This window comes from Diceros bicornis, chromosome 3, assembly GCF_020826845.1.
Source record: "Diceros bicornis minor isolate mBicDic1 chromosome 3, mDicBic1.mat.cur, whole genome shotgun sequence".
NCBI lineage: Eukaryota > Metazoa > Chordata > Mammalia > Perissodactyla > Rhinocerotidae > Diceros > Diceros bicornis.
The window spans coordinates 54,286,457-54,311,385 of NC_080742.1; the positions used below are offsets into that span (position 1 = coordinate 54,286,457).

General features: G+C 47.0%; 1 protein-coding gene across 1 annotated transcript in view; it reads left to right on the forward strand.

Annotated features, from left to right (window-relative positions):
- The window catches only part of WIPF3 (WAS/WASL interacting protein family member 3), an 86,362-nt gene that overhangs the window by 56,344 nt on the left and 5,089 nt on the right, over positions 1–24,929 (forward strand). Inside the window, exons 3-7 of the mRNA XM_058527621.1 lie at positions 2,557–2,689; positions 4,942–5,073; positions 10,308–11,075; positions 14,108–14,257; positions 15,275–15,376. Coding sequence (XP_058383604.1) covers positions 2,557–2,689; positions 4,942–5,073; positions 10,308–11,075; positions 14,108–14,257; positions 15,275–15,376 — 1,285 coding nt within the window. The remainder of the gene's footprint in view (positions 1–2,556; positions 2,690–4,941; positions 5,074–10,307; positions 11,076–14,107; positions 14,258–15,274; positions 15,377–24,929) is intronic.

A 24,929-nucleotide genomic window follows, 5' to 3' on the forward strand; every position in this document is an offset into this window, starting at 1 on the left:
AATAATGCACGGTTCTAACCCTCGCCTTCCCTGAGGCTATCACCTGAGTTGGGCCATAATTATCGATATAATTCTCTGTGTTGTTTATCTTATAACTGGGAAGAAAATTACAAAGCACTTTCTCCCCCAAATCCCTGACCATAATACATTCCTGAGATTGTAATGCCAGCTTTTTACAGAAATTTTCATACCCTCTTGGTGTTAGGGTCATGATATTTCTAATGGTCTTATTCCTGTCATTAATTATTTATAAATAAAATGGGAGGAGACTTTAAAAGTCTTAAAACTTTTGCAGTTTAAAATGACTTATTGATATTAATGTTTTATATAGAGAGACTTTTTAAAGCACGTTGTATGGGAAATACCCCGCTGTACGTGTGCATTCATACATGCATTTCTAAAAAAATTATAACATTAGGGTTGCGGCCCTTTGCACATACCTGTATTATTGACCATCATCCACGAACCCCTCTAAGGGTTCAAACAACATGTTTCCAGGCAACAAGAACATGACTTTGAAGCTTGTGCCTTTCAAAGCCTGCGTAAGATGCATCACCAATGCAGTGGAGTCAGCCAGTGAAAATGCAGACTCAGCACATTTGAGCTAACACCACAATTGCCTTTGTTTCTAGGCTGTGACACAGGAGAGTCTGTGACTGTCTAGTCAGGAAACCTGGTTTGTCCTTTTCTGAACATAAAGTGGCTATAGCAAGGATTTGTAAATCCTATGTACACTTCAAGGACCATCTAAGGTGTCATATGTCCTTGTAGCCTGCTCGGCCTGATAGATATGGCCATTTGTGAACTCTGGGGGTCTTCCTCTCCGTGGGACTCACGTGGACGCTCAGTTACATGCTGCATTATGTATTGGCTTAACTCCTTGCATGTATGTCTTGTCTGCCTGGCACACGTGTATGCCCTTGAGGGCAAAGCCAGTGTATTATACATCCTAGGTCTAGTTCGTTCATTTACTCATTCACTCACTCACTCATTCATGTGTCCGGTAAATGGTTATTGAGCTTATCTGGGGCCAGGTCCTGTTCTACTCTCTGGAGATATATTGGTGAACAGAATGAACAAGATCTTTTTCCTGATAGAGAGTCCTGTGGGTGTGATGAACCTTAAACCCATAACCGCAAATGAAAAATTTCCACAAGGAAAGATAAACATAAATTTATACACTGTGATAAAAGTTACAGAGGAAAAAGGAATGTTGTACCCTAAGAGAAATCACTGGGTAGGCTTATTTAGATTGGGGGTCAGAAAAGCCCTCAGAAGTGGTAATATGTAAGCTGAATACCCAAGACACATGGTATTCCCTGTACAGCAAGTGCTAAGAAGTACTTCTTGCTTTGAGAAATGTTTAACCAGCTCTCAGGTCACGTGGTATAAACTTCTGACCGCAGAGGATCCTCCTGGCTGTGTCTTCCAGTACATCCCCACCACTCCCCTTATTTGCCACCAGCCTGCATATGTTCTTTCTTGTGCTCCCTGGTTCTGATAGCCCATGGAAACCATGTCAGCTCAAGCTACAGCGGAAGTGAAACAGTTAGACTTCAGCGCTGCTTGCAGAGTTAGAACAAAGGTTATTCTCGCAAATATATTTGTGAAGCATTTTAGCAGTCTCTAGGATACTTACCCTAACCATAGCACTGCCCTTGATGGCTACAATGTTGCAAAGTGAAAAGCCATTGCCTTTGGAATTCAGCAAATCTGGGTTTGACCTAGCCCTGTGACCTTGAAGGGATATTTCATAGTCTCACTTTCCTTATTTGTAAAATGAGGGCAGGCTCACTTGAAACTCACAAGGTTTTTTCAGGGTTACTGTAAGGCACCCAGGCACAGAAGAGTAGGCAGTCACTAAACCTTCATTGTAATCCCCTGGCCTCTGTTTCTTCCCAATTTTATGACCCCTCTGGGCCCCAGTTTCTCTTGAGCTCCCCAGTTCTCCTCTTTGCTTCTTGATCACATGAAGTCCACCATCCTTCCCTCAAAACCAGCTGCTCGAGGCTGAATCTGCTTCAGTTATGAGACATAATGGGCCACCCAACAGTAGGGAAAATGTGAGTACTCGGGACTGAGCCCAACTTAGTACCACTCAGGAGAATAGCCCGGGGCAAGACAGGGCAACAGGACCAACTCCCATCATCAAGCTGGGGGTTAGCAAAGCATTTGGTTCAGGAGGGAACCTGGGGACACCAGGCAGGGTGATCATTCAGAACCTGGGAGCAGGGATCAGAAACACACAGACAGAAGCCCAGGTGTGTGGGTGGGGCTTACCTAGGAGGCAGGAAGAGAGGCTGTGATTAGGGCTCCATAAGACTTAGGGCAGTTTGAGCACAAGCAAGAGTCTATTCTAGGTCCCCTGGGAGAGGAGTGTCTCCACCGAGACTTGTTGGTAACTGCATTAGTGAGATCTGCCCTAGAAATTGTGCAGGGTAGGGCAGACAGGGAAGCAGAGAACTAAGGGAGGAAAACCTTCCAGCAGACAGGACATGTGGCTTATCTGCAAATGTTATATGCAATTATAATTAAATCCCTCTTATTCCCTTACAGGTAAGTACAGACACTTCCAGCTTGAGAAAGGCAGATCCCAAAGGTCGGAGTGCACTGTTGGCTGACATCCAGCAAGGAACTCGCCTACGAAAAGTCACGCAGATCAATGACCGCAGTGCGCCGCAAATCGAGAGTAAGTGGGCATCTGGGCCAGACATGCTGTGAGCCAAGAGCAGGCCATGCAATTGAGGCTCAGCCAGACACCCCTGGCTTGCTCAAGGCAGGGGCCACATTTATTACCCTGGGCACTCATTGGACCATCTCAGACCAGCTCAATGTACAGGCCACATAGGTGAGAGAATCAGAGCTTCCCTTCCAGGTCTGCAAATGCTTTCTAGCATATCTTCCATCACTCCTCAAATGTTGAAAAAACAAAAACAAAAACAGTCATGATGAGGTATGATGAGGTAACTTTTTTTAATTGTGATAAAATACACATAATATAAATAAATAAATATAATTCACCATTTTAACCATTTCAAGTGCCCAATTCAGTGACATTTATACATTAACATTAGGGTTGCAACCATCACCTCTGTCAAGTTCCAGAATATTTTCATCATCCCAAACAGAAACCCCATACCCATTAGCAGTCATCTCCAGTCCCCTCTCCCCTAGTCCCTGGCAACCACTAAATCTATTTTCTGTCTCTATGGATTTGCCTGTTTTGGATATTTCATATAAATGGGGTCACACAATATGTGGCCTTTTGTGACTGGCTCCTTTCACTTAGCATAATGTTTTCAGAGTTCATCCATGTTGTAGCATGTACCAGTACTTTACTCATTTTTATTGTCGAATAATACTTCAGTATATGGCTATACCACTTTGTGTTTATCCATTGTGAGGTAACATTTAAAAATCACTTACCCTGTGTCAACATAGTCCTCAAACTCAAAGAGAGAAAAATTAAAGTCTCAACATTAAAAAATGCAAAGTTTTTGTTTTTCACAAGGAAAATATTTTTCCAGAATTCTCTCTCAGGATCACATGACTGCAACTGTCTCTGTCTTCTAGAGTATGAGAGAGTAAAAGGAGCTGTGTGCTTGGGTCACATGACCCATGCTGAGTTCTGATTCTGCTACCAGGCAAATCAGGGAACCTCCTGAGACTCAGTTTACTCATCTGCAAAATGGGGGAGATGATAATATCTGCTCTTTTTTTGCCAAGATGGTTGAAGACTGAAATAATATATGCAAAACTATTTATCAGTGTAAGGTATTATTATGTCTTCCTATATTTTTCAATAATGTGCATGATAGTAATTCTCAAAGATAGTCCTAAAAATATAATTGTAGCTAGTATCTGTAATTATGTATGTTAATACATAAGGATAGACAAATTATTTTAAGAAATATTTTCAACAATTACAATAAAAATTAGTTTCTGGGGCCAGCCGGTGGTGTAGTGGTTAAGTTCACGCGCTCCACTTCAGCAGCCTGGGGTTCGCAGGCTCGGATCCCAGGCGTGGACCTACGAACCGCTCATCAAGCCATGCTGTGGTGGCGACCCACTATCTAATTGGTTAAGCTCAAATGACAGATAAATCCATTTTATTGGAACACTCACTTCCTAATCATTCCAATGAGTAGGTAATGTGTAATATTAATACTCAGAATAATCTGGCCACATTCACCCACCAGTGGGCACTGTGCCTTAATTTCTCTGTGCATACTAGCTTCAGGTTGTGAACATTTTTTGCCAGGAGTTCTTATCTAAGCTGAATGTCTCCTCATTTTATGTGGTTGCTAATCACACACATCTGGAAGGTGGAGTTAGTAACACCTCTCCTCAAGGGCTCATGACCTTTCTCTTCCATGGAATGAAAGGTGCAGGGAAGCGTGCGGGGCCTGGGGAGTGAGAGCTGGGAGAGAGAGAAGGAAAATGCCGAAGCACAAATCACTCCAGACCTTCACTTCCCTCTTAGAGTTCTGGGCCAGGCTTTGTGGACAAGAAGTTACAATTACTGACTGAGTTACATCTCTGGATTTTCTCTGTCTATTCCTCCCATGATTGACAGTGAAGTCGAAAATAAGGCCAGCTGTGTACCTACAGTGTTTGGATTTTCTAATTTGAAAAGTGCTGCCAGTTCCCCCATTGGCATCTATTAAATGGCAGTACGTAGGTCCCTTTGTTTTGGTCACATTTCAGAGTGGTCAGCTACCGATGGTTCTCTGAGAGGCCTGGAGAGGATAGCAGACGGGCCTGGGCACATGAGTCTGCAGGGTTCAAGGTGGAGGGTGTTTGGGAAAGACGCTGACTAGCAGGGTAACGTTGCAGGTGGGAGATGGGAAGGCTGCCATGTGGTGGGCAGTGTTAGACCACGGCCCGGGATGAGAATTGGCTGCTCAGCTCTGCTCGTCTACTTGCCTCTTCTCTCTAAAGGTTCTAAAGGAACCAGCAAAGAAGGAGGAGGTTCTGCAAACTCTCGAGGAGGGAGCACACCCCCAGCCCTGGGAGATCTGTTTGCTGGTGGCTTTCCTGTGTTGCGACCAGCAGGCCAGAGGGATGCAGCAGGTAAGGAAGAATTCAGACTGGCTACCTTGTGATCCTTATCTCCTTAACTTACAGGACCAATGGGGCAATCCTCACATGCCAGTAAGTGACCTGTTTTTAGTGAACAGTCACGTAGTAAGAGCATGTATTGGGAGCCCAAGCACCAGAAGTTTGCAAAGCACAGAACTGTTCTCAAGGTATCTTTTAAATCATCATCCTGTTTAAATTATCCCATTGTAATAATTGAAGAGTGAAGTGCCGTAGTGTGTAGTGTTCAGCAATGGTGTGATCATAGCCCAGATTGCAAAGTATAGAAGATGTAAATCACAACAGAAGGTCTTAGTGACATTGCTGTGGACTCACTGGCCATGTGTGATTGTAATGGTTCTCAGTCATCATAGCAGTTAGGTATTGCTGTGTAACAAAACGCCCTAAAACTTAGAGCTTTAAATAGCCATTTATTTAGCTTACAGTTCTGTGGGTTGTCAATTTAAGGTGGTCACAGCTGGGCTCCCTCTAGTATCTAGAGGTCGGGTAGATGGCTCTGTTGATCTATTTCTTATGTCTCTGGTGGCTCAGCTGGGATGACTCAGCTGGGATGCGTATGGTCTCTCAATATCTAGCACACTATTCAGGGTTTGTTTTCATGGCGGTGACAGGGTTCCACCAGACAGGACAGAAGTATATAAAGTCTCTTGAGGCTTAGTCTTAGAATTGGCACAGCCTTACTTCCTGCCACATCTTCTTGTCCAAAGCAAGTCACAGGGCCAGCCCAGAGACAAGGGGGGGGGGGGGGGAGACTCCATCTCTTGGTGAGGGGAGCTGCAAAATCACATTTCAAAGATTATGAAATGAGAAATGAGTGGATGATTGAGGCCATTTTTGCAGCTAATTTACTACAAGCATTTGTGTTTTAGTGGGTATCAGATATTTTGAAAGGATTGCATTAAAATTGGGCAAATATATATTTATCGTGTGCAAAAGAAGCGTTTTTCCTATTACTATTCTCTTTAGCCAGCAAGTGAATAAACTCCAAAAATTTCATTAATCCAGGAAATATCAAGCCCCAAACATTCCTGGTATAGAATCTTCTACCATGTGACCTTGCTAACCTTCTCAGTGGCCTCTGTGGCCATTTGACGTCATGGGGTGCATTTGCTGCCGTCACCTACTGATAAAGTCTAGCAAAGATACAAGTTCCAGGATGTTTTGAGATCCAACTTGAACCTTCTCAGAGGCCATTTTCATTTCCTTGTTTTTGCCAAGGGTTTGGCAGGCAAGAAAGTGCTGAGATCTTCCTGAATAAAGAAAGCTGGCATTCCTCAGTGCCTTCTTTCAAAATTCCTGAGTGGTATCAAACAAACATCGTTTGGGGTATAAAGCTTCCACTAGTTTTTTTTTTTCACAGTAATAAAGATAGCAGAAATAACCCGCAGTCCAGTTTTAACAGAGACCAGCCAAAAGAAGCCAGCAATCTTCCTACGTGTCTCTAATAAGACGCAAGTGTCAGTTGTTTGAGCCACTGTGTGAAGACAAGAACTGATCTCTTTAGAGGAGATCGAAATCCATAATGACATGACTAATGATGCCTGTTACAGAATGGAAACTCAGGAGCCAACAGGTAGATGCGTGGACTGGGTGCTGGGTCAGAGTAAGTCAGACCGTGACTCTCCTCTCTCAGAACTCTCCCATTGGCCCTCCTGTCTTTTAGAGAAAATGACTTTGGCCTTGCTGCCTCTATGTTACTGCCTGTAACTCTTGCTGGCTCACACCCTGCACTCCAGCCACACTGCCCTCCTTGCTGTTCTTGCACACACCAGGCATGTTGCTGCCACAGGGCCCTTGCACTGACTGCTCGCTTGGCCTGAAACACTCTTCCTCAGGTGTCCATGTGGCTCACTCTCCCCCTTCCTTCAGGTCTCTGCTCAAGTGGCACCTGATCAACTATCAGTGAGGCTTTACTCATCATCCCATATAAGATACGTGTCCCACTCCCTCACCCCGTATCCCGTCTACCTTGATTTATTTTTCTTGTATTACCTATTGCCATCTGACATATTACATATTTACTGGTCATTTTCTATTTTCTGTCTTCTTTAATTTTATTTATTTATTTATTTATTTATTTTCCCCCCAAAGCCCCAGTAGATAGTTGTATGTCATAGCTGCACATCCTTCTAGTTGCTGTAAGTGGGACACGGCCTCAGCATGGCGGGAGAAGCGGTGCGTCGGTGCGCATCCGGGATCTGAACCCGGGCCACCAGCAGCGGAGCGCACGCACTTAACCGCTAAGCCACAGGGCCGGCCCTCTATTTACTGTCTTCTCCCTCTAAATGTCAGCTCCATGAAGGCAGGAACTGTGTTTGGTTGACCACCTTAAAAAATACCTGGCACGTGATAGGTGCTCAGTGAAGACATGTTGAATGGAATGTGTGAGTGGGTAGGGTGGTTGCTTAGAGCCATCAGGTCCAGAAAGCATAGTGTTAGTGCTCAGAATACTTTTAGAGGCCCATGAAAATGTTCGAATTCCTTTTAAAATCAGGAAAAAAAATTTTAGGGTCAAAGATTATATTTGTCTTTATACCAATGCAGTCATAAAATATAATTTTAAATTTTTTTAAAGGAGGAAGAGGCCCACAAAGGCAAAAGTGCCCAGGGTCTTGGAAAGTCAAAATGTGGCCTTGGCTTAGAGCTCCGAGGGAGTGATCATTAAAGTAAGAAATGATGAGTAAACATCACTGGGTTGTACAGAATGTGTAATGAGACTTCCATGCAATCCCAGGTCTTCTGGAAACAAACACACATTGAAGGAAGCAGACGTATTTCATCTTTTGATAACCCCCGGGCTCTAAAAGCTGATTCCTTTCGTATCGGCAAAGCCTCCTTGATGCAGTGGAGCTGGCCTTTCCCCACCCGCTACCTGGTCTCCTTTCGGGTTTCTATTTGGATTTCTAGGGCCAGCATTCACGTCATGAAGGAAAGCCTCCTCCTTTCCTTCCCTTGGCACTCACTCTCCAAGCTCTCCCTGCTGGCCCCGCGCTGCCTGGTTTTCTTGCCTGCACTCACGCTGTGAGCTCCTCTCTCTCCTGTGGGTCTCACCTTACACGCGTGCTGCCAGCTGTCCGCTTCATTCTGGAGCGAGCATGAACATAAGCCGAACGAGGATTTGTGCCGTCCTTGCTTCAGCTGCTCATGTTATGATAAAAATGGGTTTGCCCATTTCTCATGTGCTTGGCCACTTAGTAAGCACAGACTCCTGCACTTTCAACTGACTCCCTTTAAGGGTCTGTGAATCTTGAGGACATGGTGTCCTCAGTCACGTAAACAGTTTGGATTGGTTATTCAGGGGCTGATTCTGACCCTCAAATTTGTTATCCGTTTAAAGTCCACCCAGCAGCTGAGCATATAGGTGGGCCTCCCCTTGTGTAGGGAGCTGCCTGGGTCTTCCATCTTCATCTCCGTGTACTCTGGAAACAGGTTTGAGAACTTGAAGGCAGGAATCCCTGAGCCTCACACCTATGCTCATGTAAATGTCTAATGTTGGAATTGCAGGTGGTAGATCCTGACCCTGGAAAGGCCGGGTTGGGGCCTTCCACTCCTGATCATGGTCAGCCAGCTGTTCTGGCAATGCCTGCCCTTGACTTGACCCCCAGGGGGATCACGTGAGCCAGGGTGGATGCTTCAGTGCAAAGGCATCATCTCTTCTGGTCCCACCCTGAAGAAAATCCTCAACAGGAATACTGACATCACTGCCCTGCCTCAAGAACAGCCATTCCAGGACTGAGACCTACAATGAGTAGTGTTGTCCAGGTGACTGTCACATCATAGCCAGAGCAGGGCCATCCATTTGAAAGCCAAATACTGCCGTCCTGCCCGCTTAGCTCAGCCCCAGAGTCTCCTCTGCCACACCTTGCTTTGACTGGCCTGGCTTCTGGCATCAGTCCTTTGGGGTATGATTTAGCACCTGCCAGGGTAAACACACTGGAGACTCACAGGCTGACGAGCTCAGAACTGCCACCAAATGCTAGGGTTTATAATCTGATTTGAAAGCTGTGTTTGCTATTCTGCGGCACTCAGGAAGTTGAGGGTGTGAGAAGCAACCATTTTTTCAAGTGTTTTCCACGTGTTTTCATGGTGATTATAAAATAGTGGGATGCTGGCATAGGCGAAAATGTATTCCCCAGAATTCCTTTTAGGGAGATTTAGGACTGGATTTATTTGGAAGAAATATTTTGATATGCCTCCTGAGGGGACATTGATACTCCAAGGACATATTTAAGCAGCAACTGCAGAACTTCTGTGCAGTAAACAGGGAGAGGAACCTTTTTCTCCTTAGAGAGAGACAGAGGGGAAAAAGGATAAGAACCAGCAGTACGGTGAAGGTGTGCCAGGAGTGACGAGGCCCCTCTCAGGCAACACTCTCTACCCCAGTCTTCCGTGAAGGCCACCAAACACCAGTTACTGTGAGCAATTGTTGTTGTTGTTGAATTCAAAAGAGGCACTGGATTTCAAGTTCAGGTTGATGTGGTGAGGGATCTATGGGGTGAGGAAGCCAGGAGACAGTGAGCCCCTTGGAAATGGGCATAAGTCTTTGGGAAAGGGAACTCTGAACTTCCAGAGGCTGTGGACCTGTGAGGTTCAAGGTCATTGGACCTGGATCCCCAAGCCAGGGTGTCTCCCATTGACTTCTGAGTCACCTTATATATTCAGGGACTCATGAATCTTCTGCTCTTGATGCAAAACAAAGTCCTTGTTCACAAATTGCTGGGAATGAGGAAAACCTCCCTAGCCAGGAGCTTCTGGTTCATACTGCTGAGGAACCAAGCTAGGAGGTAAGAGCTGATTGACCTGGTGCATGAATGTGAATGAGTGTGAGGGTGGCCTTGAGATGAGGAAGGGTGGAGGAGGCTGGGGCAGTCCTGTGCCCTGGGCTGGGAACCTGGAGCCTTGGCAGATGAGGGTGGAGGCAGAATGGGATAGAAAGACTGCACTGCAGACAGCCTGGTGGCCTGAGCTGGGCTTGTCTTGGAAGAGGACAGCATACTTATGCTGGCAAGAACCTTGGGGCTGGTCCAGCTGGCCCTCTTGTGTGACAGCTGCTGCACCTGAGGCCTCTCAGTGGACATGCAGGAAGAGAGCGGCCACCAGGCAGTTGACTGAGGTCATGCTGGAGAGCCTCTGTGATGGCCGCCCACGGGCTTGGAGTTTCTCCTTCCCTGATTGCTGAGCTAACTCAGAAATTGTTTCACTTCCAGGTGGCAAGACAGGGCAGGGCCCTGGCTCCCGAGCGCCTTCTCCCCGGCTTCCCACTAAAACTATCAGCGGCCCACTTAATGCCCCTGCATCTCCCAGGCTAGGCAACGCCTCCGAGGCGCATGGCGCGGCCAGGACCGTCCCTCCTCGCCCCAGCATGCCCGCCCCACCCCCTCCCACCCCGCCCCCACCTCCTCCGCCCTTACCCCCACCCCTGCCCCCCTCTTCCCCCATCAAAGCGCCGCCGCTGGCGTCCCCACCTGGCCCGCCGATCAAAGGGAACCACCCGCTGGTTGCACCCCCTCTGCCGTCCACACCTCCCCCTCCGCCTCCGCCACCTCCCCCAACCGCACCCCCGCCTCCCCCGGCCTCCATTCTCAGTGACAAGGCAGTGAAGCCTCAGCTAGCCCCCCTGCACCTACCGCCCATCCCACCCCCGCTCCCTCTCCTTCCACCTTGTGGGTATCCCGGGCTGAATGCGGATGCTGTCAGCCCCGCCCAAGATGTTCGAGAACCTCCCGCCCCTCCGCCCCCAGCGCCCCCGCCACCCCCTCTCCCCCTTTACGCTTCCTGTACCCCGAGGTCCTCTATGCCTGCGCCCCCTGTGCCAGGCGCTAACAACGGCACTGAAGCCCCGCCTCCGCTGCCCCCCAAGTCCCCCAGCTTCCAGGCCCAGCCGCCGAAGCCCAGCGTGCAGACCTTGCCCGCGCTGCCCGCCGCGCCGGGCTCTCAGCCCTTCCTGCAGAAGAGGAGGCCCGGCCGAGGCCCAGGTAAGCGCTGCGCTTCTGGCCCAGGGTGGCCGTGTCAGGGGATCACCTGACTGTTGCCAGCAGTTATGGAGGAGCTAGGGACGCGGCCAGAGGCCTGCTCCTTTGAGCCACTTGGGAACACCTTGGGATATCTTAACTCTCGGGATTTTGTTTTAGAACAGAGCTCTTCAGGGCCTGCGTGGAGCACAGTAAAAGCGTGTTTATGGGACTTTATGTTGAAGGTATTCATGTTAGAGACAGGAAACCAAGGGTGAGGGAGGTGGGAAGACGTGTCCGAGATCATGCAGACCACAAACCAGGGATTCTGGCCTTGATCGCCTTGCCATTACTAGCTGTGTAACCCTGGAGACTCAGTTAGCCTCTCTGTGCTTCCTTTTCCTCATCTGTAAAATGGGGATAGCAGTAGTTCCCTCCTCAGGCTGTTGTTAGGACAGGGCCTGGCAACCGTGAGCTCTAGAGAAGGGTTATTTATTCTAACTGCAACATTCGGACTCCACATCTACTCCCTGCAGTGGATGGGGCTGTGGGTGCAGTTTGTTTCCAGAACCGGGTCTCCTGTTTAATTTCTACCTGAGTTATTACAGTCTGGCTCCCAGCCAGCACCCTCACTGGACTCGGTAGATGGGATTAGCATTCTGCCTTAGTTTTGGCAGGTTCTCCACCTAACTCAAGAAAACTGAGGGTCTGTATTTTGAGCCAAATATTAAAAATAATTGCTTCACATAGCCAGCAGAGAGGACTTTGGACTGAGTATTCACACCCCGTGACTGTGATTTCTGGATAGTGGTGAGGCTTCACTCCCCTTTGGTGTCTTTCTCAATGGAAAGCACACCCACACATTCATGCACACATGCCCCCAAAGGAGTGCAAACACATTCATAAACACCCACATCCACACATACACCCCAACACACATCCACGCACACACACATATCCCTTGGTCTTTCAGAAAAAATCTTTGGATGTAGAAGGTTTCTTAAATGTATTTCCTTGAATTAAAAATAATACAAGCTCCTCGTAGAGCAAACAAAGAAATTGAAATCACCCATAATAACATCACCCAGAAATAAAAACTGTCATATTCGGATGTGTTTCCTTTCATTTTTTTCCTGAATATATCTATGTATTTACATAGTTAATACTATTTTGTGTATACAATTTTCTATTCTGTTTTTATTTAATATGATATTAAAAGCAGTTTTGTCAAATCGTTAAAATTTACTTATAAGCATATTAAAATGCTAATCAGTGTATACCATAATTCTAGTGTTAGATACTTAAGTTGATTCCATTTTTATTATTATGAATAATATTGTAGGAAATACTTTCATAGCAATTGTAGTCTACATTTTGGGTATTTTTTCTAAAAGATAGGTTCCTAAAAGGGAATTCCTGGTACAAAGAGCAAGAATATTTTTAAGGCTTTTGGTCACAAGAGATAAGGTTTTAATCTTTCTCTTTTCAACTGGCTGGTCACCACAAGGGCCAGCATTAGTACTGGTGCCTCTTCTGACACGTGTGATTCTTACATGTTCATGGGGTGGTGAAAAAAACAATGCTTTAGATTCAGAGATCTGAGTTCAAATCCTGCCTCCCCCACCCACTTCAGTGTAACCTCATGCCGTTTTTTGTTTTTCAGCGTTCTTGAACCTTGCTTTTTTTTATTTGACAAATGGAAATAATAATAACAACACCTTTCACGTAGGATCGTTATGAACATTAAGTGAGAAATGTGCCCGAAGTGCTTTGATGTAGCTGGGGCTCAGCAGCGTTATTTCTCTTCCTTCTCTTGCCATGTAGAGGGGGCAGCTTTTCATCCAGAAGAGGGGTTAGCAGCCCCTGTAGCTGCTTAGCGCCCTTAGTATGCTTGTGGGAGCAGGTAAATCCTAGTGGGTCCTGGTATCGAGAAAGGGAAGACCAGAAAGGGGGAGGCAGGAGGGTGGGAAAGGAGAAAGGGAGATGGGGGCTGAAGGGAGGGAAGGAGCGCTGATGGCGGGTGATGGCCTCAGCTGCTGCAGCCAGGCCTCCTCACCTGCTGCAGCGGGACATAGACACACACACACACACACACACACACACACACACACACACACACACACACACACACACACACACGGACTTCGCCTGCTCCAGAGCAGTAAACTCGAGGCCAGGAATGGATGCTTGTCTGGCCTCTTTCGTTGTGTCTTTGGATGTGAAACTTAGTTTACAAAATGAGGGTAATTTCTGCCTCAGGCCAACTAGGGGGAAGAGAAGGAGGTTGTAATTGTGAACATCTTGGCACAGACAGTAGTGGTGCGGTTGTCGACGTTTCAAGAAGCGGAGTGAAGAGTGGAACACCTGCACTGATGTGCCAAGCCAGCGGGTCGTTAATTGCCAAATGAGTCTTACAAGAAAGTATTCGCAAAGGAGAGTGAGCCTCCTGCAGAGCTTCATCAGGGAAGGTCTGATGAAGTAGGTGGGATTTGAGTTGGGCCCTGGTGAGTTCGGTGGATTTAGATTGACTGGAAGGAGAAGTGAGCGTCTGCAATACAGGGGACCAGTGTGAGCAGAAACATGGGGGCAAAAGCATGCCCCCGACAGCTAGTTCATCTAGCCTCCCTCTGAGCCAGCACCTACGGGCAGTCCTTCCCTTTCATAGGACTCGGCAGTGGCTCCCCTTCCTTGGGCTGTACCATCTGCTGATGAAGGTTGTCATCATCATTAATATTATCACAGCAGCTAACATTTATTGAGCCCTTACTGCGTGCCACTTAAATCAACTCGTTTAACCCTCTCAACAACCCTAGGAGGTATGTGTACTATTATGATTCCCATTTTACAGATGAGGAAACCGAGGCACAAATAGGTTGTGTTATTATCCCAGGGGGAGAACTAGGATTCAGTCCCAAGCAGGTTGGCTCCAGTGGCTGCCCTTTTACTCACCATATCACATGACATCAGAAGATCTCAATACCTCACCTCTCACAGAAGATTATAGCATCTGCTGTTCCAATTCCTGTATCTGAACACACCGTCGTCTTCTCTGTAAGGGACCAGTGGGGGAAAGCTAAATCCACCCCCGGCACCCCCTGCGAGATCACCCACCACGGAGCTTTCCAGCAAGAGCCAGCAGGCCCCAGCCTGGACCCCAACACAGCAGCCTGGAGGTCAGCTGCGGAACGGAAGCCTGCACATCATCGGTGAGCAGGGCCTGCCATCTGCCATGCTGGCTGCCAGTGAGGAGGTTGTTTCCCTTGGCGCCTGGAGGGAGTTTGCCAGCCCACCAGGGAGTGCTGTCATCTCAGGGTGCACGTTTTGCAAGAACAGGGGGATCACTGTAGCACAGAACACCGTGCAGGTTGTGTTCGAGTTTCTCTTGAGGCTTTCTGGGGGGTACCAGAACTCACTATCCAACCTTCTGATTGTTGTAGAGAGGGGGAAGAAAACCAACATTTCAACTGTGTGTGTCTGTCTGTCTCCATGGAGAAATCCGTGTACAAGCCTGAAAGAACAGAGTGATTTGGACAAGGTGAAAGGGTGGATGGAAGGCCCACCAGGCAAGGGGACAATTAGGGCAAAAATGAGATAGAAAGAAAGTTACCTGGGGTCAAATGTGACCAAAAATCTTTGGATCCGTTCGTGGGCTGAGCTACTGTCACACCTAAAGCCTAGATCACAAAGATGGGACTCAACCCATGAAAGGGCCACAAGACCCCTCTCCTCTTGCCATCAGGAGCTCAGGGCAGAACCCATTTGCTTTGGGGAGCCCAGGTCCCCAACAGGACACAGGTCGAGCTCCTTACCACCAGCCAAGCTGAGGAGTCCTGTTCTGCCCACCCCTCCCCACTGAAGCCTTTCCCAGGAGCTCAGGAGGGGCTTCAGGCCACAGGGACTTTGCTGGTCTCTTGTTGTTGCCGGGTTCCCCACCTCTGACTCTGGACCCTGGATAGCCCTGGGGCACTTCTGCTCCCATCAGAAGCTTCCTTAAGATGTTGGTTGAAGTAAGTTGGGTGGGTGATGGGGAGAGTCTGTTGATTTCACTTCTCCTGATTCCCCTTGTCCCAGCTAAACAGTAAAAACTGAGAAGTAGAGGGATGTCTTAGGGAGGACTAGCCCTGCCATTAAAACCCCTGCACTGGGCAGGCAAACCTGTGTGCTCCTGGAAATTGCCAAAACTTGGGTCACCACAGTAACTTTGCCATTTTCCATGTGTGCAGATGACTTTGAGTCTAAGTTCACGTTCCATTCTGTCGAAGACTTTCCTCCTCCAGATGAATATAAACCGTGCCAGAAGATTTACCCCAGCAAGATCCCCAGAAGTAAGTACCACCTTGGTAAGACTGCTAGTTTTCCCTGACCCTCCAGAATTAGGTGCTTGGGGTGCACTGACTAGCCACAGGCTCTCTAAAGGATGGTGTCATGATTTCACTGTGCTACTGCAAGGATACAGTGCTCTTAATACTTCTGGAAGTTTCAGAGTATTTATCTGTCCCAATCCCCAAGGATTCATTTAGAGGCTTTTTATAGAACACCAGGGTTAATTGTTTGGCATCAGATTTGGGTGCCTGAATTTACCACTGTCCCTCCCCTTCCTGGGGCTTTTGACTAGGGGGCTAAACACCCCAAGACACAGCACAATGGGATACAGGAGCTTTGCATTAAGAGTTGGGGAAGAACCTGAAAACCCCCAATTCAGAACTCTGGCAGACTGTGAAATGGAGAATGTCCTTAGGTCAATGGTTCTCAACTTTGGCTACACATTAGAATGATCTAGAGAGCTTTTAAAAATCCTAAAGGCCAGGCTGCCCCTAGACCAACTAAATCAGAATATCTGGGTGGGACCAAGGTGTCGATAGTTCTTTTTCTCTTTTTGAGGAGGATCAACCCTGAGCTAACATCTGTTGCCAATCTTCCTCTTTTTCTTTTTACTCCCCAAAGCCCCAGCGCACAGTTGTATATCCTAGTTGTAGGTCCTTCTAGTTCTTCTGTGTGGCACACTGCCTCAGCATGGCTTGATGAGTGGTGAGTACGTCCATGCCCAGGATCCGAACCAGCGGACCCCAGGCCGCAGAAGCGGAGAACTTAAGCATGAACTTAACCACTACGCCACCAGGCTGGCCCCCGTGTCGATATTTTTGAAAGTTGCCAGGTGATTTCCAGTGTCCAGTGAAGGCTGAAAGTCTCAGCCCAGTGAGAGCCTGCCTCCCCCTGATTTCCTCGTGTGGCCAGGCTCCAAGAGAGGCCCTCGCTCGGCTTACCTGTTCAGCCCTAAGGGTGGAAGAGGAAGAGGCTGGCTGGCCTGCCCCTCAGGGCCAAAAGGGCAGGGAGGCAAGTACTTTAGGGACACCAGAAGCAGAGAAAAGCAAGGTGGGGTGTTGACCGCACAGTGATGCTGCCTGTTAGTTAACATGAGCTGGTTCTTGTCCGGTGCTGGGCCAGTCCAGTTGGGCAGGAGCTGGTAAGAGGGGGACAGAGTCACAAGATGGGGTGAGGGTCAGATGTGTTCCTCCACCTCACAAGCTTAGTAAGGCCCCGAATCCCAGACATCTGTGGACCAGCATGGAAAATCATCAGTGTCCAGGGTTAGCCCAAGAGCAGGAACCAGGCTCTTTGACCCTCTCCTTTCAGAGGGACCTTAGCAAAGTCCCTTCTCCAGGGTTCAGGTCCCTGCAGAGCAGACCATGGAGTGCAAGCCTGCTGTCTGCCCAGATCAGAGGTCCTCTTAGGATCAGCCTGGACGGATCTTCCTCTGCTGGCCTGTGGGATTGCACCTTTAGAGAAATGACCTTGTGTGCTTTTTAAATAATATGTAAATACTAGTACTCTGAATTAAGAGAGAGCGAGAAAGGAGCAGGATAAAGATGGATGGAGGGAAATCACCTCCACCTGTGATTTAAATGGGTGGTGAAGACATGGTGGTGGAGGAGGCAGGTGCTGTGTCAGGTTCACGTTCCTGCTCAGTTCAGCAGACTCACATGAACTGCACCAGAGACCACTGAGTGTAAGAAACGAGGTCCCTAGCATCAAGCGCCTACAGCACACACTCCTGAGACAGACGGGTGAGAAATTAGCTACGTCACAATAGAGTGTCTTAATCACTAATTGTTTAAAGAGCTAAGGGCACCACGGTGGGCATGAGGGTGAAGTTGGAGGGTGGGGACCTGAAGGAGTAGAGAGAGGTAACATATCCACAGGGGCGGAAGGGCATTCCAGGCTGAGCACAGCACCCACCTAGAGAGAGGCACGACAGTGCTTGGGGCACTTAGGAACTTCGAGCATGTCCCACGTGGTGTGTAAGGGCACAAGGGGCCTGGCTGGGGATAAGACTGCACAGGCTGCCAGAGATGTTAGGTTTGCTGGGGCAGCATAAATAAATAACACTAAATAACAGTCAATAAGTGACACCCGTTTTCCCATCCTGTGAAATGTTCACAGGAATCAGACAGATGAAGACCTAAGTGTCACTGTTTTCATTGGAGGACACGGCTTAGGTGTGCAGTAACAGCAAACTCCCTAATACTGTGACCCGAATAAGGCTCACTGGCTCACACAGGCAGGGTGACTTACAGATGAGGAGGCTGAGGCTGGCCGCCTCCTGCAGCACAGAGCCTGCCTCACAGAGCTTTCTGCTGGGCCAAGAGACCAGAGCAGAATACTCCTCCATAAACAAGCAGCTGGATTTCAAAGAGAGGACCCAGAAGGGGTCAGGCTGCTCATGGCTAGTTCCCTCTCCTCAACTCACCAGAAAAGAGGGCAGAGAGAGGGCAGGAGTGTTACCCTGCAGGAGGTGCTGACACAGGAAAAGAAGAGGACAAGGAGATGTGTTTCCTCCTAACACATCCCTTCTAAGGCACTGGAACTTGACCCTATAAGCAGAGAAGAACTGTCAGTAAAATACTAAGTGCCACCACCAGTACAGTAAGTGACACTGTTGTGGACCATCTCGGATGCACCTGCCGCTGTTCTAGGTGCTTTGCATACCTTATCGTAAGTCCTTAACATAGAAAGTTTACACGTAGGGAAAAGGAGGTCCAGAGAGGCCAAGTGACTTGCCTAAGGCCTCACAGCAAGTTAGAGGCAGAGCTAGGAATTTCAAACCCAATTGTGTCTGAGCCAGAGCCCTGCTGCTTCCACTCAGCCATGGTGAACTCTGAGCAGGGATGTGAACAGATCTAGGTTGAGATAGACAACCGATCAGAGGAGGTAGAGACCAAGGGCAGAGAGCCTGTTGGAAGGCTTTTATAAGGGTCGATGGGAGTGAGAGTGGCCAGTGCTTAGGGATGCAGGCCATGAGAGGAACAAGGGGAGTGGAGGAGCCAAGGACCCCTGAGGATTTGCCTGGGCCTGGATGGATGACGTGGCACCAAGAAAAAGGAGCAGGAGGGGAGCTGGTTTCAGGAGGAGGCGGTGAGATTTCTTTCAGTCATGGCAAGTTGAGGTGCCTGAGGGCTGCAAAGGGGAGATGTCCTGGGGCAGGTGGGGCAGGGGTAGACAGGTCTGAGGCTGAAGGGTAACGTCAGGAGTGGGGACTAGATTCGCTGGTCATTAGTTTGGAGATGGAAATAGAGACCAGGGAAGGGCTTAATGTTAGTCAGGGTGAGTGAAAGCCATCTGTCCGATGTGTTCAGGAGGATATAAACAGGGTCAGCGTGGTACCTCCCAGAGATCCAAGACAGTGGAGGCATTTAATAAGTAGGATTTGACCCCGGTGACCCAGACAGACAGCTGGGCTGGTGGGGGGAGGTGTAGTAAGGAATTCCTTTTACTGTACTGTCACCAAGTTATAAATCAAGAGTTCGTAGTCTTGATTCAATAGACTTGTTTGTGGTGTTGAAAAAACTATGCTCTTGGAAAACACACACTTCGAGAATCACAGTTACTGGCTCATTTCCTTTCCCTAAGCTGGGGTTTGCTAACTGGCCGCCTTCGTGCGCAGTCCCCACTGCTCTCTGTTACACCCAGACTGCAACATGTGAACGTGACCACCTGGCCCCTGGAGGCTTTTCAGTTGGTGACCCCTACCCAAACCAGAGGTCAGTAAACGTTTTCTCTAAAGGGGCAGAGATGACATATTTGAGGCTCTGCAGCCCATATGGTCTCTGTCACAGCTACTCAGTTTTGTTTTTAACATGAAAGCAGCCATAGATGATACATAAATGAGTGGATATGGCTGTCTTCCAGTAAAACTTTATTTACAAAAACAGGTGCTGGCTGAATTTGGCCTGCTGGCCATATTTTTCTGATCTCGACCCTAAACCATTCCAGAGAAGCAGATTCTTAAAACTCTCTCTCTGTTATACAGCCTTTCTCAGTCATGTGCTGGGAGTCCTTCAACCTTCAGACTCAGTAAATTCTAATCTAGAGTTAGCTGCGTTTTGAGCCCATGGTGCCCAGTCTCGTCCTTGAGAATAGAAGAAAAGCTGTGCCCCACACAGCTCGCCAGGAGTGTGCAGTTGGCAGTCTGTGCTATGTTCCTCTCGTCTCAGAGGAATGTTCAGATCAGTGCCCACACCAAAAAAATAATCTCGAGCTGCTCAGGAAGATACAGTTAGAAAAAAAAAGAAAGAAAACCTACTAAATGAACTGACATCCTCAGACCAGAAAGGGCATTTGCAGTTTCAAAAATAAGGTCTAGTTTTAGATTGACATGGCATTGGCAGACACGAAATGCTTCAGTAGCCTCAGCACAATGAAATTATAGCACGTTCCTGCCATCCGTGTGAGCCATAGGGTAGAACCTTGCTAATTACATTAGTGTGAGTCAGGTATGGGTCATGCCTGTCTGATTACATTCTCCTTACAGTTTTCCTCCTGCTCACCATTGACCTGGTTCCCCGAGATTAGAGTTCTTCGTGGTCTGGCAGACAATGTTGCTTCTGTCAGATGAGCGTGTTTTCACACTCTTGTGTAGCAGTTCTGGCTCTCGGTCTCCTCCTGCTTGCCTGCTCGCTCTCTCTTCCTCTACACACAGCACATAAATTCCCTAATGCTTAGCTGCTCTCGTTGCTGTCTTCACTGTCTCCACTCTGCAGGTATTAGCTATTTTCTTTCTTTGTTAGGATGATTTTGCATAGTTTTTAAAATGTTTAAAAAATTTATTAGGTTCCTCAGTAAGTTAAACATAGAGTTACTATATGACTCATCAATTCCACTCCTGGGTATATACGCACAAGAATTGAAAATAGGTTTTTAAACAGGAGCTCATATACAAATATTCACAGCAGCACTATTTATAGTAGCCAAAAGGTAGAAACAACCCAATGTGCATCAACTGGTGAATGGATAAACAAAATGTAGTATAGCCATGCAATGGGATGTTATTAGACAATGAAAGGATCGAAGTGCTGATACATGCTACAACATGGATGAACCTAGAAAACATGATAAGTGAAAGAAGCCAGTCACAAAAGGCCACATATTGTATGATTCCATTTATATGAAATATCCAGAATAGGTAAATCCATAGAGACAGAAAGTAATTTAGCAGTCCCCAGGGGCTTAGGTATGGAGAATGGGGAGTGACTACTGATGGGTACCAGTTTCCTTGAGGGATGATGAACTTGTTCTGAAACTAGCTAGAGGTGATGGTTGCACAACACTTTGAATGTACTAAATGTTATTAATGGCAAATTTTATGTTATGTGTATTTTACCTCAATAGGAAGAAAGTCGAGGAAAAAAAGCCTTTCAATAGGAATCTTTGGGGAAAAATGCATAGGTCACAAATATTTATTAACATAACGATGGTAGAAAGAGTGAAAGGGCCTACCACTGAGGCCCTTGCCCACTGGAAAGATTTAGATAGATGAGTCCCCTGACATGTCCTCAAAAAAAGCACATTTTGGTGGAGGAAGGGAGGGGAGACAGAGACCCAAACATAACATTTCAGTCTGGTGTTCCCAGCAAAACCATCCTAATCACAGTTGGTTCAGGGGAAAGTGGCTGATTAGAAATTTGACTGGGTTTACATCCCGACTCCTATTTTTTTTTTTTACTTTTAATAGTGGTTTAAAAATATATAATATGGGCCGGCCCCGTGGCTTAGCAGTTAAATGCGCACGCTCCGCTGCTGGCGACCCGGGTTCGGATCCCGGGCGCGCACCGACGCACTCCTTCTCCGGCCATGCTGAGGCCGCGTCCCGCATACAGCAACTAGAGGGATGTGCAGCTATGACATACAACTATCTACTGGGGCTTTGGGGGGGAAAATAAATAAATAAATAAAACCTTAAAAAAAAAAAAAAAATATATATATATATATATATATATATAACATGAGGGGGCCGGCCCCGTGGCTTAGCGGTTAAGTGCGCACGCTCCGCTGCTGGTGGCCAGTGTTCGGATCCCGGGCACGCACCGACGCACCGCTTGTCCGGCCATGCTGAGGTGGCATCCCACATACAGCAACTGGGAGGATGTGCAACTATGACATACAACTATCTATTGGGGCTTTGGGGAGAAAAAGGGAAAAAAAAGGAGGAGAATTGGCAATAGATGTTAGCTCAGGGCCGGTCTTCCTCAGCAAAAAGAGGAGGATTGGCATAGATGTTAGCTCAGGGCTGATCTTCCTCACACACACACACAAAAAATACATAATATGAAATTTGCCATCTTAACCATTTTTAAGTGTACAGTTCAGCAGTGTTAAGTACATTCACATTGTGTGCAACCAATCTCCAGAACTTTTATCTTGCAAAACTGAAACTCTATACCTATTAAAAAACAATCCCGATTCTCCCCTCACGCTAACCCCTGGCAACCACCATTCTACTTTCTGGCTCTATGAGTTTGACTACTCTTGGTACCTCGTATAAGTGGAATCACACAATATTTGACTTTTTGAGACCGGCTTTTTTCACTTAGCATAATGTCCTCAAGGTTCATCCATGTTGTAGCAAATATCAGAATTTCTTCCTTTTTAAGGCTGTCGTATTCCATTATTTGTATATACCACATTTTGTTTATTTATTCATCTGTCGATGGACACTTGAGTTGCTTCCACCTTTTGGCCATGGTGAATAAGCTATGAACGTGAGTGTACAAATATCTCTTTGAGATCTTGCTTTCAATTCTTTTGTTTATATACCCAGAAGTGGAATTGCTGGATCATATGGTAATTCTATTTTTAATTTTTTGAGGAACTACTCCCACCATTTTACATTCCCATCAGTAGTACACAAGGGTTCCAGTTTCTTCACATCCTCACCAACATTTATTATTTTCTGGGTTTTGTTTTGTTCTGTTTATAGTAGCCGTCTTGGGGCCGGCCCTCTGGCATAGTGGTTAAGTTCAAGTGTTCCACTTCAGCGGCCTGGGGATCACAGGTTCAGATCCCAGGTGTGGACCTACACACTGCTCATCAGGACATGCTGTGCCAGCATCTCACGTACAAAATAGAGGAAGACTGGCACAGATGTTAGCTCAGCAACAATCTTCCTCAAGCAAAAAGAGGAAGATTGGCAACAGATGTTAGCTCAGCAACAATCTTCCTCACCAAAAAAAAATTAAAATATAGTCCCCATCTTGATGAGTGTGAAGTGGTATCTCATTGTGGTCTGACTCCTATTTTAAAATAGTGTTACTCTACACTTATAGCACAACTATCCACCATTATTTTCATTAGCAGAGAAACTTCTCCACCAGGGACTGCAGTGACTTTAACACTACTGGGTGGTCCATGTCATAAAATCAAAGGATTAGCTGTCCCAAGACTGAGAGAATCAGTAGACACTGCCAGTGGCAGAGTATTTTATTTCCACTCGTGTGGAGGGCAGTTGGACCTAAGGACCTCTGCCCTGTGCTTACTCTAGCCATGCCTGATTATTACTATTGACTGCATCCCTTCCAGCATCCCACTCTCTTACCACGATTCCTGTCTTTCCAGGTTACTCCTTTATTCCTCTGAACCTGCAAAGGTGCTGTAATGTCTATAAAATCTCTCTCGACCTGCTCTGGCCCCTGGACCGTTTCTCTGCTCCTCTTAAGCCAGCACGGTCTCCACTTCCTCTCTGCCTGTCCTCTCAGGCATCTCCCCACGGCGCCATAGGAAGAGCCCTTAGCAAGGCCACCAGTGGACCTCCACGTTGCCCAATTCGGTGGTCAGAGGCATTCGCCACGGTCCATCACTGCCTCCTCTGGAACGCTTCTTCACTTAGATTTCTGGACAGCCCTCTCGCTCCTCTCTCCTTCCCCTTCTCGCTCACTGCTCCTTCACTTTTTGTTACAGCAAAAACTTTGGCTTCTTTCTTTCTCTTCTCCCACATCCGAGTTAAGGGTCATCTCTGGGGCCTCCTCCTTTGAAATGCACCCCACTCTGATCTCTTCACCTCCTCTGCCACTCGCACCCTGGCCTAAGCCACCGTCATGTCTCTGGATGCTGAGGAACCTGCTAATGGGCGTCCCTGCTTCACACTGCAGCCCGAGTGATTCATCTAAAGCCCAAGTCTAGTCATGCCACCCTCTGCTCAGAATCCCCTAGTGAATTCCCATCTCACTCCAAGTCAATTAGAAATTTCTATCATGGCTCCACCGTCACCACTCTCCCTCACCTCATTTTGCTCCAACACCACAGACCACCTGCACTTTGTAAAACATTCCAAGCGCACACCCACCTCTGGACTTTGCACTTGCTGTTCCTTCCATGGGACACTTTCCCTGGGTATCCATGAGACTCACTCCCTGCCTCCTTTGGGTCTTTGATCAAATGGGACCTTATCAGAGAGGTCTTCCCTGACCACTCGCTATAAAATAGCAGCCCTTCCTGCCCCGTCATTTTTGTTCTCTTCATGCTGCTTTATCATTTTCTTCAAAGCATTTATCACCTCCTGACATATCATATATTGACCTGTCTCCTGTCTGTCTCCCCCCCCCGTACAGTGTAAGGTCCTGGAGGGCAGGGACGGCATCAGTTTTTATTCACTGGTCTATCTCCAGCTCCCAGAATGGGGCCAGGCACACAGACACTCAGTAAATACTTGTTGAATTAATAAATTAAAATTCCACACACATATACAATGCTAAGCCATTTACAGAATAAGGAATTTGAAAACAGCACAAATCTCCAACAATGGGGTTAAATAAATTAAGGCAGAACCATAGGATGGAATGCTTTGTGACCATTAAAATAGTGTTGTTGAGTATTTAGTGACACGGGAAAATGTAACACTACCTTGAAAAGTAAAAACAAAATAAGAAAAAAACTCAGTATACTAAAAGTACGTAATATAGATCCTTATTTGAATTATAAAAGAAATGATTCTGTGAATCTATATGGAGAGGGAGAAAGAGAAGCAGTAGACCAAATAAAGAGGAGAGAGAAGAGACTAGAAATACATACAGGTTATGTATGGGTTAAAAGTGGTTATCATTCAGGGGTGGAAAGCTGGGTGATTTTTATTTTCTTTATGCTTCACTATTTTGTCCAAGTTTTCCATAATAAATATATATTACTTTTAATAATCATTAAAACTAATTTTAAAATTCCAAATTATTGGGAGAGAGAATATACTTAGCCCACTCCTGGTCTGAGCACCTGTGGAGGGGGATGCGAGGCCCCGTGGTGTGTAGGGTGACCCCTCTAAGTTCTCTACAAGGGGGATGTGGTCAAGGAAGAAATGATGGGTCTCTCATACTGACCTCAGCTGTGACAGTGACATTGGGGAAGGAGAGGAAAGGCCAGCTATGCAATTTCTAAGGTTTAGATCTGGCAGATACTAGAATCATCATTTCCAGTGAAACCTGTCATTTCCTTTAGTTAGAGACTATGAGAGGCCTCCGGTGTTAGAACAGGAAAGGCCCTTTAAGGTCATCCAGCCCAACTCCTTCAACCGAGGCAGAAGTAGAATGATCTGCCCCTGGTCACAGCTGGTGGCAA